Genomic DNA, 15,632 nt, shown 5'->3' with positions numbered 1-15,632 from the left:
TCCAGAATCTGGAACTATGTATACTGTAACCTGATGGGAAGAGCTGACTCATTGGAAAAGACTCTGATGCTGGGAGGGATTGGGGACAGGAGGAGAAGGGGACGACAGAGGAGGAGATGGCTGGGTGGCATCACCTACTTGATGGACCAACTCCAGGAGTTGGTGATGGACAGGGAGGCCTGGTGTGCTGCAGCCCATGGGGTCGCAAAGAATCAGACACGACTGAGCGACTGAAGTGAACTGAACTGATCACAAATGATAGGGACTTAGCTGAAAAATCCAGGTAAGGGGAAAAGATATTGTCCCCAGTGGTGATGTTATGCTATGAAAAGTTTATAAATGATTGTCAGGAAGCCTCATTGCTAAAAGAACATCTAAGCAGAGATATGAAGAAAAATTAGTAAAAAAGCTATTCAGAATGCAAAGAGAAAAGTATTCCAGTCAGAACACACAGCAAGTGTAAAGTCTGAGCTGACAGCATGGCTGGTGTGAAGGAACAAGTCTGCCTTAGAGGATCATTTCAAATAGTGCCCTCATAAGCACTTTGGCTTTCATTCTGTTCAGAACAGAGAAGTGATATGATCTGACTTGTGTTTTATGTGGATTACTATGGCTGGGGAGAACAGACTGCAGACAGACAAGGGTAGAAACCGGGAGATCAGCAAGACTACCACTATCATCTAGACGAGAGAAAATGGTGACTGAGATTGAGATGTTAGTGCTAAGGTTTAGAATACGTTTGAAAGGCAAAGCAGATGGAATTTAATAACTGATTGGATATGGCTTATGAAAGAAACAGAGAAGTCAAGATTGACTCTATGGGGACTTCCCTGGTGGTGCAGTGTTTAAGACTCCATGCTCCCAATGCAAGGGGCCCAGGTTCAATCCTTGGTCAGGGAACTAGATCCCACATGCCGCAACTAAGACCTAGCACAGCTGAAAACAAACAAGCAAATAAAAAACAAAACAATGTGGTTTAAAAAAAAAAAAAAAGAATGACTATGGATTTGGGTCTGAGCAGCTAGCTGTAAGAATGGAGTTGCCGTTTACTGGTAAGGAAGACTATAGGGAAAGTAGGTTTGGCAGGGTTTACGGAGAAAGATCAGGAGTTTGGTTTTGAAAATGTCTAATCTGAGATGTCTATTCACACGGAAATGTGGGTGTAAGTAGATGTGGAATCTGGTATTCCTAGAAGATATCTGGGCCAGATATCAATCTGGGAATGCTTATGAAAATCATGAGACTGAAAGAGATTATCTAGGAAGTGAGTATAAATAAAAAGTAGTGGTCAGGATTGAATTGTGAGGTACTACAACGGTGGGAAGATAAGGAGGTAGTAGCAAATATGACTCCAGAAGAAACGGTCAATAATATTGGAGGAGATACAAGACAGAGAGGTATTCTGGAAGCCAAATGAAGAAAGTATTTCAAAAAGAAGGAATCTAGGGACTACCCTGGTGGCCCAGTGGTTAAGACTGCAATTTCAATGTAGGGGATGCAGGTTTGATCTCCACTTCGGAGAACTAAGAATCCCACATCACACATGTCCAAAAAAAAAAAAAAGAAAGAAAGAAATTGAGGCATAAAAATAGACTAAAGATTATTAATGGACTAGAACTGGTAGTCTAGAAGTAAACTCTTACATTTATGGCCAGTTGATTTTTACCATTCAACAGATAAAGAATATTATTTTTCAATAAATGGTGTTGAGATAACTAGACATACACATGCTCAAGAAGGAGGCTGGACCCCTGTCTCACACCATTCACAAAAATTAACTCAAAATGAATCACAGACCTAAACATAAGCACTAAATAAAACTATGAAACATTTAGGAAAAAAAAGTATGAGTAAATTTTTGTGACCTTGAATTAGAGGATGGTTTAGCTATAAAACCAAAAGCAAAATCAACACCAGAATAGATAAATAGAACTTCATCAAAATTTAAAACTTTTGTACTCTAATACCCATATTCTGATGGCAAACCAAACAAAGCCAACCAGGAAATAACAAGTGTTATTTAGCAAGGATGTTGAAAAACTAGAACCTATGTGCACTATTGTTAGGAATGTGCAATGACAGCTGCTGTAGAAAACAACACAGCAATGCCTCAAAAAAAAAAAAAAAAAAAAAAATCAGGATTACCATATGATCCAAGAATGCCACTCCTGTGCATATACCCAAAAGAAATGAAAGCAAGAACTTCAACAGATATTTGTACACCCCTACTTATAGCAGCATTATTCACAATAGCCAAAACGTAGAAGAAACCCAAGTGTCCACTGATGGATGAATGGATAAACAAATGTAGTATATATACATACAATGGAATATCATTCACCCTTAAAAAGGCAGGAAATTCTGACATATGCTACAACATGGTGAACTTCAAAGACATTATGTCAAGTGAAATGAGCCAGCCACAAAAGAACAAATATTGTGCAAATACACTTATATGAGGTACCTAGAGCAGTCAAATTTAGAGAGACAGAAAGTACAATGGTGATTGCCAGTGGCTGAGGGGAGGAGAGAACAGGGAGTTAATTTCATGTACCAGAACTCTGTACCAGAGTTTCAGCTAGGGAAAATGGAAAAAGTTCTGGGGATTAGATAGTGGCGATGACCACATGGTGATGGTCATGTGAATGAATTTTAAATGGCTAAAATGTCAAATTTTATGTTTTCTATATTTTATTACAATAATTTTTTCTGAAAAATAAAACATTTACACTTCAAAGGATACCATAAAGAAAATAAAAAGACAACAAACAAATTGGGGGAAAATATTTACAAATTATTTGGACCTATGTCCTTACGTCATTATTATCTGGACCCTTAGATTATACAGTGGAAGTAACAAATAGATTCAAGGGATTAGATCTGATTGACAGAGTGCCTTAAGAACTATGGACGGAGGTTCATGACATTGTACAGGAGGCAGGGATCAAGACCATCCCCAAGAAAAGGAAATGCAAAAAGGTAAAATGGTTGTCTGAAGAGGCCTTACAAATAGCTGTGCAAAGAAGAGAAGCGAAAGGCAAAGGAGAAAAGGAAAGATATACCCATTTGAACGCAGAGTTCCAAAGAATAGCAAGGAGAGATAAGTAAGCCTTCCTTAGTGATCAATGCAAACAAACAGAGGAAAACAAAGGAATGGGAAAGACTAGAGATCTTTTCAAGAAAATCTGAGATACTGAGGGAACATTTCATGCAAAGATGGGCTCAATAAAGGACAGAAATGGTATGGACCTAACAGAAGCAGAAGATATTAACAGGTGGCAAGAATACACAAAGAACTATACAAAAAAGATCTTCACAACCTAGATAACCATGACAGTGTGATCACTCACCTAGAGCCAGACATCCTGGAATGCAAAGTCAAATGGGCTTTAGGAAGCATCACTATGAACAAAGCTAGTGGAGGTGATGGCATTCCAGTTGAGCTATTTCAAATCCTAAAAGATGATGCTGTGAAAGTGCTGCACTCTATATGCCAGCAAATTTGGAAAACTCAGCAGTGGCCACAGGACTGGAAAAGATCAGTTTTCATTGCAATCCCAAAGAAGTGCAATGCCAAAGAATGTTAAACTACTGCACAACTGTACTCATTTCACATGCAAGCAAGGTAATGCTCAAAATTCTCCAAGCCAGGCTTCAGCAGTACATGAAGCGAGAAATTCCAGATATTCAAGCTGGATTTAGAAAAGGCAGAGGAAATAGATCAAATTGCCAACATCTGTTGGATTATCAAAAAAGCAAGAGAGTTCCAGAAAAACATCTACTTTTGCTTTATTGACTATACCAAAGCCTTTGACTGTATAGATCATGACAAACTGTGGAAAACTGTTTAAGAAATGGGACTACCAGACCACCTGACCTGCCTGCCAAGAAAACTGTATGCAGGTCAAGAAGCAACAGTTAGAACTGGACATGGAACAACAGACTGGTTCCAAATCAGGAAAGGAGTATGTCAAGGCTGTACATTGTTACCCTGCTTATTTAACTTATATGCAGAGTACATCATGTGAAATGCTGGGCTGGAGGAAGCACAAGCTGGAATCAAGATTGCTGGGAGAAATATCAATAACCTCAGATACACATCACGTATGCAGATGACACCACTCATATGGCAGAAAGTGAAGAGGGACTAAAGAGCCTCTTGATGAAAGTGAAAGAGGAGAGTGAAAGCTGGCCTAAAATTCAACATTCAAAAAACTAAGATCATCCGGTCCCATCACTCCTTGGCAAATAGATGGAGAAACAAGGGAAACAGTGACAGACTTTATTTTCCTGGGCTCCAAAATCACTGCAGATGGTGACTGCAGCCATGAAATTAAAAGACGCTTGCTCCTTGGAAGAAAAGCTATGACCAACATAGCACATTAAAAAGCAGAGGCATTACTTTGCCAACAAAGGTCTGTCTAGTCAAAGCTATAGTTTTTCCACTAGTCATGTATGGATGTTAGAGCTGGACTATAAGGAAAGCTGAGGGCCAAAGAATTGATGCTTTTGAACTGTGGTGTTGGAGAAGACTCTTGAGAATCCCTTGGACTGCAAGGAGATCAAACCAGTCAGTCCTAAAGGAAATCAGTCCTGAATATTCATTGAAAGGACTGATACTGACGCTGAAACTCCAATACTTTGGCTACCTGATGTGAGGAACTGACTCACTGGAAAAGACCCTGATGCTGGGAAAGACTGAAGGTGGGAGGAGAAAAGGACAACAGAGGATGAGATGGTTGGATGGCATCAATGACTTAATGTATGAGTTTGAGCAAGCTCCAGGAGTTGGTGATGGACAGGGAAGCCTGGCATGCTGCAGTCCAGGGGGTCGCAAAGAGTCAGACACGACTGAGCGACTGAACTGAACTGATGTCCAGAACATATGAACAACTCTTACAACTCAACAGAAAAAGACAAACAATTCAATTTTAAAATGGATAAAGGATTTAAATAGACATTTCTTCAAAGAAAATATAAAACTGGCCAATAAGCATATGAAAAGATATTTTAACATCATTAACCACTGCTGCTGCTGCTGCTAAGTCGCTTCAGTCGTGTCTGACTCTGTGCGACCCCATGGACTGCAGCCTACCAGGCTTCTCCGTCCATGGGATTTTCCAGGCAAGAACACTGGAGTGGGTTGCCATTTCCTTCTCCAATGCATGAAAGTGGAAAGTGAAAGTGAAGTTGCTCAGTAGTGTCTGACTCTTAGCAACCCCATGGACTGCAGCCTACCAGGCTCCTCCATCTATGGGATTTTCCAGGCAACAGTACTGGAGTGGGGTGCCATTGCCTTCTCCCTCATTAACCACTAGGGAAATGAAAATCAAAGCTAGAAGATACCAGTCACACTCACTAGGATGGCTCTAGTAAAAATACAATGGCTAGGATGTGGAGAAATTTGAACTTGCATACACTGCTGGCAGAAATGCAAAACGCTGCAACCACATTGGTAAATAGTCTAGAAGTTCCAAAAAAAATGTGAAACACAGTTACCATATGACCCAGTGTTCCATTTCTAGGTATATACACAAGAGAATCAGAATATATGTCCACAAAAAAACAGCAACATTATTCATAATAGCCAAAAATGTGGTAAAAAAAAGCGCACAACAAAATGTCCATCAACTGACGAATGTATGAACAAAAATGTGCTATTTCCATATAATGGAATATTATTCAGCCACAAAAAGAAATGAAGCACCCATACATGCTACAACATTGGTCAGTTTTGAAAACATTGTTCTGAGTAAGCTCAGACTGGAAAAGGTCTCAAGCAGAGCAGTGAAGAAAGCTTTTTCAAATCTTTCTTGTGGTAGCAGTCACTACTGTATTGAATCAGTTTACCAGGTTAGCGTGACTCCTCTTGTGGACTCTACAGCCAGAAAGTGTTGGCCAGAGGCCTGCCTGCGTGCTTATTTACCTTGCTCTATTCCTTGTGCTTTAAGGAATGGTGCTGGAGTCAGGCTGGATCTAGCACTGAAGGGATGCTGCCACTGCCCGATAGCCTCTTTACCACCCCGTCTGTAGCCCATAGACCAGAGTGGATCTTGGAAAGCACCCAGAATTCTGGCTTGATCTCTTACTGGTGTTTCACAATAGTTTCTTCTCATTATTTCTGCTGCTGTCACAAGTTCCTGCATGGTCCACTAGGATGTCAGCCCAGAAGAGAAACATTGCAACTTGAAGAACTGAGCCCCAGAGTTCTGGATACTCAGGCTAACATTGACTCCCACTACAGTTAAAAGAGTTAGTAAGGAAGTACTGCTTTGATATGAGTTGTTTCTACTGTTACTACAATATTGGGTTGGCCAAAAAGTTCATTTGGATTTTTCTGTAACATCTTATGGAAAAAACCTGAATGACCTTTTTAGCCAATCCAATATAAAAATTTCTAAGTGCCCAGGAAGAAAGAAAAGGGGCTGCAAAGTTAAAGAGAGACCAAAACCCTTTGTATCTGAGGAATTATAGAAAGCTTCCTGGAGCAAGTGAAACTTCGGCTGTATGTTGAAGAACTGAGTAAATTTTCCTAGGTTGATGTGGCAAACATAACACCTCAAGCTAGAAGTAAGCATGTATATGTGATATGCTGAAAACAAAGTACAAGGTGAATTTGTGAGACTGAAGATTCCTTCCAGGTGGAGGACCGTGGGACAACAGAAGATAAGCCTGGAAATGTAAACTAGAGACCAGGTGTAGTGGCCTTGAATGCCAAGTGAAGGAATTGAGACTTTTTGATAGGGTATAAAGAGCAGCTCTAGGGATATTGGAAAGGAATATGATTTTAATTTTATGATGATACATTCATGATTCAAATTCTAAAAATTATTTTTTAAAGTGTATACAGTAAAAAAGAATCTCATTTCACTAGTTTTTTACCTAATACCTTTTCCCATGGGCAATCCTATACCAGTTTCTTATGTATCTTAGTGGTTTTTTGTTTGGTTGGTTAGCTGGGTTGTTGTTGTTGTTGTTGTTTGGCCATGCCACGTGGCTTGCAAGATCTCAGTTCCCTGGCCAGGGACTGATCCTGGGTGACAGCAATGAAAGCCCAGAATCCTAACCACTAGGTCACTAGGGAACTCCTTTGTTAAATATTCTATACATATATACAAACAAAAACTATGCATTTGTGTATGTAGTCTTCATCTCTCCTTTTTATACAAATGTATGGGCTTCCCTAGTGGCTCAGTGGTTTAAAAAAAAAAAAAATCCGCCTGCCAATGCAGAAGACACGGGCTTGATTCCTGAGTCAGGGATTCCCCTGGAGTAGGAAATGGCAATCCACTCCATTATTCTTGCCTGGAGAATCCCATGGACAGAGGAGCCTGATGGGCTATAGTTCATGGGGTTGCAAAAGAGTCTGACATGACTTAGCACCTAAACAACAACAAAGCATCTTACACATACTGCTCTGCACCTTGTTTTCTGAAATATGTCAATATATCTTCCCATTTCAGCAAAGAGGTACCTCTTTCTTTTTATAGCTGCATGGTACTGTATTTCATTGTTTGGATGCACCAGTAAGTTATTTAACCAGGCTTTCTTAAGAACGTTTAGGTTGTTTTCAATCTTCACTATTAAAAACAATACCTCATAAATAGCCTTGAACATATGTCCCTTCTACACGTGAAAATGTGCCTGCAGGATATATTCTTGGAAGTAGTGCTGGGTCTCAAAGGGCATACATAATTCTGATGAATGCTGCCAACTGCCTTCCTCAGAGGTTATACCAATTTCCACTCCCATGCCACCAGCAATGGATGAGTACCTGTTCTCTCACATCTTTGCCAACACAATATGTTTCATAATTTTAATCTTGCCTTAGAAAGATTAATCAGGTTATATGCATAAGAGGACAACCTCATTTACATTTAAAATTAGATGAATAAAGCATATGCTCTTTGGATAAATTTATTATAATTTTGATTGGGAGAGGTAATTTTAAAGCTACATGTCATCTCCATGCTGCCCAGAAAAGACTTTTCTCAATTCTTGTAGCCAAAAACCATTCCATTGTCTAAATGTTAGGTAAGCAGCCTTTAACTGGAGATGGAAGAAAGGGAATATGACCAGTGGGGAGCAGAGTCGGGCTCTTGGGCAGGGTCAGCGCTGCAAGAAGTTTTTGGACAGCTCCGAGTTAGAACTAAGGTTCTGTACTGTCAACTCCAGTACTGGGAAGGAGACAGGTCAGGATAAGGGAAATTCCCACAGTGGCCCACAAGGTGGAAAAGCCCCATCAGCTGTTGGAGAAATGGCAATCTTATCTCAGCAAGAAGCTCATGGAGAATAATTTTAAAATGCAACACAGGATTGCATCAGCATCTTAGCTCCTATGAGAAACATACCTCTTTCCCCCATTCCTGCCTCCTACCCCACACCTACTTTACACCAGGATAGCCTAAAGTTCTGCAGCTATAAACTATTTTTGCTCAAATGCTCTTCCTCTTTTGAAAAGGTACTTTCTAAAGCTCCTGCCAATAAACTGGGAGCTCCCTATGGACAAGAACTCTTTTTCTGTTGCTTTTCAATTGTCACTCTAATTCCCACAAGATCAACTTACAAATCTATACCCCAGTAATTGAGACTGATTGAAGATGTGAACCTCCCCCATCACCTTGTGAAGCTCACCACCAAGCTGGATCTCATGCTGGCCTGATGCATGTCACACCCAGCCAGCTGCAAACCCATTCACCAGAGACTTGAAATACCTGGGTGCGTGTCTTCTACTGAGAGATGGTCTGTCTTCTGTACTAGCTCGTGTATAAGTTTTTTCTGCCTCAGTCTTTTCTCTCTTAGAACATCTTTAAAATTGCTGATGCATCTGTTGAGGTAGATTGTCTCTGTGCACACTTGCTCTAGGCTTAGTCTGCCCTGTTTGGGAGATTCAGGCCTGGAACAAGTTTCACTTCCCAGACACGGAGCCAGAGCAAACCCTGGCGATGAATATGCAAGAGGCAAGTTACTGGAAGCCAGAGAGGAGTTGCTGGGATCCTGAGAGGTCTGGTCTCCCTGGGCAGAGATGCCCACTCCACCAGACACCACGCTGAGTATGCTCTCACTCCCCTGACTCCCAGGGCTCCCCAGTGAGAAATCCTGAGCACCCCCTGAACTCACTGTGCCAAGAAGTCTATCACTGTTCTCGGACTGGGAGCCACTCTCAATGCTTTCAAGGTCCTCAGGGGTGATGGACCCACTGTTCTCCAGCTTCTGAAACACTCCCTGCAAAGCTGAACGAAAGTGGTCAATTGCTCGGCCCAGTTTACTCGTGTAAAACTTGATCTCTACATCTTCATCCTCCTGCGAGCCACCCAGGCGAGAGGACTTTTCCAAGACATCTTTGAGGACCTGAGCAGAATGTTCCTCCTCCTCATTCAAGTCAATATGAACCATGTCATTGAAAGTCTCGGGCCCAATGCTGATTTCCTCCATCAGGCTGTCACAGCTCAGAGTTGCAAACCTTCTGGACTTATCTGTTAAGAGGTCCTCTAGCTGCTTTGCGCTCAGAATATCCAACCCAGGTTCACAGGCCAGGAGTTTGTCCTCTGTCTTCAGCAACCCAGACAGTGATAGGCAACTGCCAGTCTCACTTTTGTCGCTGCAGTTGTTTTCTGTTTTTGCTGTTTTATATACTTCAAGTCCTTGGTTACACTGTTTGAAAACCTGGGATTTCCCAGAATCCTCCTCTTTCGAGATTAACACTAGGGAAGGTTCCTCACATTGATGGAGGGTGGATAAAGAAGCCTCTCTTCCTATCAATTCACTGCAGGAGCCCCTGAGAACCTGGGGGTTTCCTAATGTTCCTCTGACTTCACCCCCTTGCTTAGACTCATTACTTGGCTTTGCCAAATCATTCTTGGGTGGGAAGCAAAGGCCTTGCTGTTCAGGGGTCTGGGGTTCTCTATGTTGATTCTGAGCCCTCATTTGATGTGCTCCTGTTATTGGTCCTCTGTCCCCCGTTTCCACCTGAAAAACTGGCTGATCCAGGTGTAAAGAATTCAAATTACGATGCTGGAGTTGTTGTTCCAAAGATGAGAGAGACTCCTTTGGGGGATTCTTAGAGCATGGTGGCTGGCTTGGCTCTTCTCTGGTGGTGATCCGGACCCCTAAACTCTGCAAGAGGATGGATTTCTGCAATATGAGGTCCCTATGCTCTAGATGGGCAAGCTTCACAACAGTAGGCCTGGGAGCTGGGGCTCTGCCAGCTCGGTAAGCCTCTTTAATGAACCTATTGCACTGCATGCCATTAACACACATGTGCTTGGCCAGGAAGTTGTGAGCCAGCTCCATGGTATTTTCCCCATCTTGCTCAGGAAGTCCATACAGATACAGAATGGCTTCCTCGCTGGGTCTGTCCACATGGGGTTCCTGGGCCTTTCCCCCCACACACCCTTTGGCCAGGGAACTGCTGCCCACATGTAAGCCTTCTATTTCACTCAGAACTGAGTCTACACAGCTAGAGACCTCATCCACCGAACCTCGGACTTGGCTCAAGTGCTGCCGCAACTCAGCAATCTCAGTTTGGAGACGGCTGATGCCCTGCAGTTCTCTGATGATATAGTCCACTACATCCCCCAAAGGTTCTTGCTGTTCATGGCGACAGCCTTGGCCAAGGCCTCTGGACAAAAGGGGCTTGGCTTGATCCCTCTCTGAGGGCTCTGGACAGCTTCTGGTAATGCTGGCAGATGAGAGGTCCTGAGAGGCAGACCCTGAAACACAGGCTGTGGAGCCCAGAGGAAGCTGGCTGCTGGCCTGCTGCCCAAAGCTGCAATGCTGGGCCAGACCCCCATCTGTATCCCCACCAATGGCGGAGGCTACAGGCCCACAGTGAGGGGGCAGGAAGCTGTCCTCTGGCAAGGTTCCAGCAGGGCCTGAGGACTTGCTCTTGATGCCACACAGAGTCTCTGCCTTAGCTTTATCTGGGGAAAGCCTGGAGGAGGATCCCAAGGTGACCATGATTTCTTCCTCTGATTCTTGCAACAATCGCTTCATTTTCTCCCTCAGGGTCTGAGGGATTTTCAAGCTTGTTCCTCTTGTTTCTGGTCAGAATGGTTAATAGAGATTGTGTTAGAAGGCAATATCCTGACCTGCTCTTTTCCGTCTATTTTTAGCAATTATTGATGGCTGATGCCTGGGGCTTGGCCCACAGTGATGCCTGGAACAGTCCCATGTGTGGTCTCAAACCTGGCACATGTCCCTGGATCCTGGTTTGACTCTTACCCTGCAGCTAGTGAAAAAGGAAAACAGTGTGCTTGGATCAGAAGGCAGCATGGTACTATGAATCAAGCAGGAATAAGAACATTACCTTCTAAGACTCTAGGAGTCAACAGTGACCTGCCTCCCAAGGCTAGCCTTAAAGGTTACAGGCAGTCACTTCTCTCTCCTTGGCTTCCCATCAGAGTTTTGATGTAAAATCAGATCAAGCCCTTGTGTTGTGAGCAAGGGCTGATGCCAAAGGGATCAGGACTGAAACAGACACCTGGGAAACAGGTGGGATGAACTCGACAGAGACTGAACCTTTACAAATTCAACATGAGGCTCAGCAACGAACACACAGATGTTTAACCACCAAACCTCAAATCACACACACAGTAACAGACAAGACATGGAATGTTTCTTTTTTTTCCCTCCAGTTTGTTATTCTGGTGAAGACTCAGCTACTTAAAGGTTTGCTCCTGCCTGTGCTTATAGCACAAAGTGTTTTCCCTCTGCTTAGTGATAGCAACTCTGCACTTGGAGAGAGGACCATGACAAGAAAGTGATTTCCTAGCTGTCTACTGCTGGAGTAACAGAGCGCTGCTCTAACCCTCTGAATGGCCTGGAGAAAACAATACATGTGGCAGGCAGGGAGCTGGTTACATTGGAGAGGGTTCCAGGGTGCTCTGCTGTTCTCCAAAAAGGTGAAAAAAGACCTGCCACCAGTCTCGCCCCTAAATACTAAGCTACCAGTGACTGTAACTTATAGAGATGATTGTTACCTTCTGGGGGGTGGGGCGTGGGGTGGGAATCCATTCCCTTTTTACTGGAAAAATGCAGAATGTAGGGAAGGAGCAGAGTGGAAAGGACAAAGGGTGAAGCAGAGAGGCCGGGAGTGCATGGGACTGCCAGTACTCTCTGGCTCTGCTGGGTCAGCTGGGGGTGGGTCAAATAGGTTGGTGGGAGACACGCTACCCTTCCTGTTCTTCAACTGGAGATGGTTTCTCTATTTTCTAGATTTGACCTAGATTTCTATATCTTCTAACACCCCTGCCTCCTCCTAACTCAAGTTAACCCTAAAAAGTGAAAACTGTCTGCGAAGAACACAAGCTGACTGCTCCCATAGCAATCATTTGTGGGGAAGACCACCAACTATAGTCTGTGGGTCTGAAAATTAAAAGCACTGGACTTCTCCAGGCTAAGAAGAACCAGAAGAACTAGTCCCAAGACTTGAAATAAAGATGAAGCTGACCTCTTTTACTGGAAATAACTAGGCCAAGAATCAAGAGACTAGATTAATTTCCTTTTCATTCTTCCCTTCTTGCTAGCTCATGTAAAAACTCTTACTTCATCAAGGAATTCTTCATTTAAGAACTCTTAACCATCCTGTGAGGCATCGGAGAGGCCTAATTACTGCTTTTTAAGCATTACTGCTTTACTTCAATGTTTCAAGGGGTGAGGATCAGCTATACCCGTAATGTGGTCAACTCAACCTAGTCTGTGTGTGTGTGTATGTGTGTGTGTGAGAGTCAGATACTCAGACAGACAGACAATACATGCACAATCTGAACTGCTGAGTCTCGGGTTTGGAGATCCAGTTGCCTAGACATCAAAGCCCCCAATTCCAGGAATGACTCAAATTCTTACTTCTCTCCTTCCGAAAGAAGAAAATCTACATTTCCAAAGCCACCCCTCTTTTCTCCGTAAGGTGCAAGGTCTGGGTGCCCTGATTTGGTCTTGGTGCCCAGTATTAGCTTTAAACCATGTCCCCAGCCTGATAGACTAGAGCTGGCAATTTGCCTTTCAAGCTCTTCTCAAAGGAGAAAGACCGTTTACTAAACCAAGATGGAAGCTCTGTGTATAAGCCACGAGCAAGTGGTACTAGGCTGAGAATCCCTAGACCTTAAGTTTGAGTCTTGCTTCACCAGTGACCTTGGATTAAACACTTCTCCTCTCTGTGCCTTAGTTTCCTCATCTGTAAAGTGGGGGAGGTCATCACAGAGATGTTATAAAATGAGAGACCACTGGTAAACTGCACAGCACCGGAGTACAGTTATTATTACTGACATGGCAAGACCCTGAGACAAACAAGCAGGGAGACCAGTGTCTAAGCCTAGTGTGCAGCTGCCTAAATGGTATGATTTGAGCGAACCATGACTTCTATCCCAGCCCCAGACCCCTAGCCTTCTCAGTGTCTTCTAACGGTCTGCAGCAAGGCCTGGATGACAACCATTACAGTGTCCCTTTTTGTCAGTCTTTCTTCTAGAAGTTTTCTTTTTAAGGTAAGGAAAGGGAAGAGCAAAATATTCACTCCCAACATTTCATTCAGGTGACAGGATGCTTGCCGCCCTCCCTCAGGCAACCTGAAAGCACCAGGAAGGGGAAGAACAGCTGCAGGGGCCGAGCCTTCCTTTCTAATGCTGACGAGGCTCAGAACACACTGCCAGGCCCTCCACGGCTGGCCCCACTCTGGTCTAGAGGAGGCAGTTTTCCAGGAACAACACGGAAGCTGACTGTCCTGCTATTGCTTCAGTGCAGGCCAGGTTAACTTTGGGCCTATCTGCTTCTACCCATCAGATCAGTATTCCAGGTGGGCCTGGCATAACTTCCTGGACAGTCTCGCCAGGTCCAAGAGTACAGTGCCTACACCACTGGCTGGCCAGCCACACAGGGGACCAATGGCACAGCCGCTGCCATCCAGAGCCTTTTCCTGCGGCATTCTGAAGGTCTAAAGGCAGAGCTGCCTGCTTTCCTATTTAATACATCAGAAACAAACAGGAAATTTCCAGCTAGAGCTCCCAGAACAGCTCCTCCTGGGCTCAAACAAAGATGCTTGTGTTCATACTAAACAAACAAAACCCTCTAAATCTTCTGAATTGGTAGCCGCAGCTCCCAGATGAATTCTGAACTTAAGAATCACCTCCTAGGGACGTGGGTTCTGTAAAGGCGCCAAAGCCACTCAGTCATCCACCTATTTAGGTTTGGAAACAGGGGACAGAGCTCACTGTGATGCCCAGAGGATTAACCAGTCACTCTGCTCAGAATGCCATAGGATACCAGGAGACAGGATGGGCTGAAAGGGCAACCAGAAGAGCCAGGATGTCCAGCTCAAGGCCCCCTCCTTCTTCAGCCTTTCTTTGCTACTTCTGTCCACAGGAATGGGATAACCGGGGCCAAAGCGTGAGTAAAACAGTTGATCTCTAAATCAATTCAATCAATGTGCCAGGCACTAAGCTACGTGCTAGGAATATAAGACACAGTTCCTGCTCTCTAATATATTAAAGTTTGGAAACAGAGTTAGGCATATAAACTATCACATAGTGATACATGTATAACAGAAGTTGTAATAGAAAACCAAGCACCTAATTCCAGGGTGGGGAATGGGAAGTTGATGGGAAGTCCAGCAAAAGCAGGACAGGAAAGGCCACCGAGAAGAAGTAATACTTGAACTGGAAAGGCATAAGGAGGCCTTGGGGCCCAACCAGCTGAAAGCCAGCCCTCTAGTTTCCTTCAAGGTACACAGTGCTGTCATGCTGCCCTATCCACTTGGCCTATCCACTCAAGTCAACTCTCCAAACTTCATACATATACCCTTGAAAATGACCATATCTTTCTGCAGTCTTTTCCTAAGGAATGCCTAAGGCTGGGAAGAATAAGGCGGCCCTTTCAAGGAATACCTGCTTTTGAAAAGGGAACATACCAAAACAAGATGAATTAATCAAAAGGAACAAAGTTTCAGTGATGGAAAGCTGAGAACGATGTCAGGGAGGAGATCCCTTATATCACACCGCATCAGCACCAGCCTGCCACAAACAGTCAAGAAGAAAAAAGCTCTCGGCTTTCTGAAATGCCTGGTTCTTTCATCTCTCTCTGCCTTATCAAATAAATGTCATTAGGAATGTGAGTATTCCTTGTAAAATTGCTTCTGACCCAAATCTTGGCTTGGAGGAAACAAAGGGGAGACCTCTGGGAATAGGCCAGGGCTCTTTGCACATATATCAAGCAGCCTCTCATTCTGTGTGAAACAAACACAGAAGGCAGAAAGCCAAGGGCTCTGCGTCTCCTACCTACCTCCCCCATATCACCCACAGAGTCAGATCATTCCTGAGCTATTTACCAATAATGCTGTATGGCTAATATGGTGGGAAATGAATTTCTAGGACCAAGGCAGATAGGGGTACTCTTATGATGTTAATCTTTGAGAAATTATCAATGCTCACAGAGAATCCTGTCAGACACAATGATCAGAGTCACAGGTATAAAGGCTGAGATTTGCCAAAGGGAATGAAGGATGCTCCTCAAATGTGTAGCAAGGTCCCTGAGTTTGAACAAATTCTGGGAGATAGTGAAGGACAGTGAAACCTGGCACACTGCAGTCCACAGGGCTGCAAAGAGTCCAATGCAACTGAACAACAACAACAGAGGTCCCTGTA

The 15,632-nt window shown here is 43.6% G+C and overlaps 1 protein-coding gene across 7 annotated transcripts in view; it reads right to left on the bottom strand.

Moving 5' to 3' along the window:
• UNC13B (unc-13 homolog B) overlaps positions 1–15,632 on the bottom strand; it is a 212,729-nt gene that overhangs the window by 43,923 nt on the left and 153,174 nt on the right. Inside the window, exon 1 of one of the 7 annotated variants that reach the window (XM_015472522.3) lies at positions 8,715–11,988. The exons of 5 other annotated variants lie outside the window; for them this stretch is intronic. In XM_015472522.3, coding sequence (XP_015328008.2) covers positions 8,715–10,995 — 2,281 coding nt within the window. In that variant the 5' untranslated portion in view covers positions 10,996–11,988. Of the gene's footprint in view, positions 1–8,714; positions 11,989–15,632 lie in introns of those variants that run through there. One more of the 7 variants, XM_024995782.2, reaches the window with a different exon arrangement.

Source organism: Bos taurus, chromosome 8 (genome assembly GCF_002263795.3).
Source record: "Bos taurus isolate L1 Dominette 01449 registration number 42190680 breed Hereford chromosome 8, ARS-UCD2.0, whole genome shotgun sequence".
Taxonomy (NCBI): Eukaryota; Metazoa; Chordata; class Mammalia; order Artiodactyla; family Bovidae; genus Bos; species Bos taurus.
Note: the sequence above shows the minus strand (reverse complement) of the source record. Positions and strands in the feature narration are given on the sequence as shown.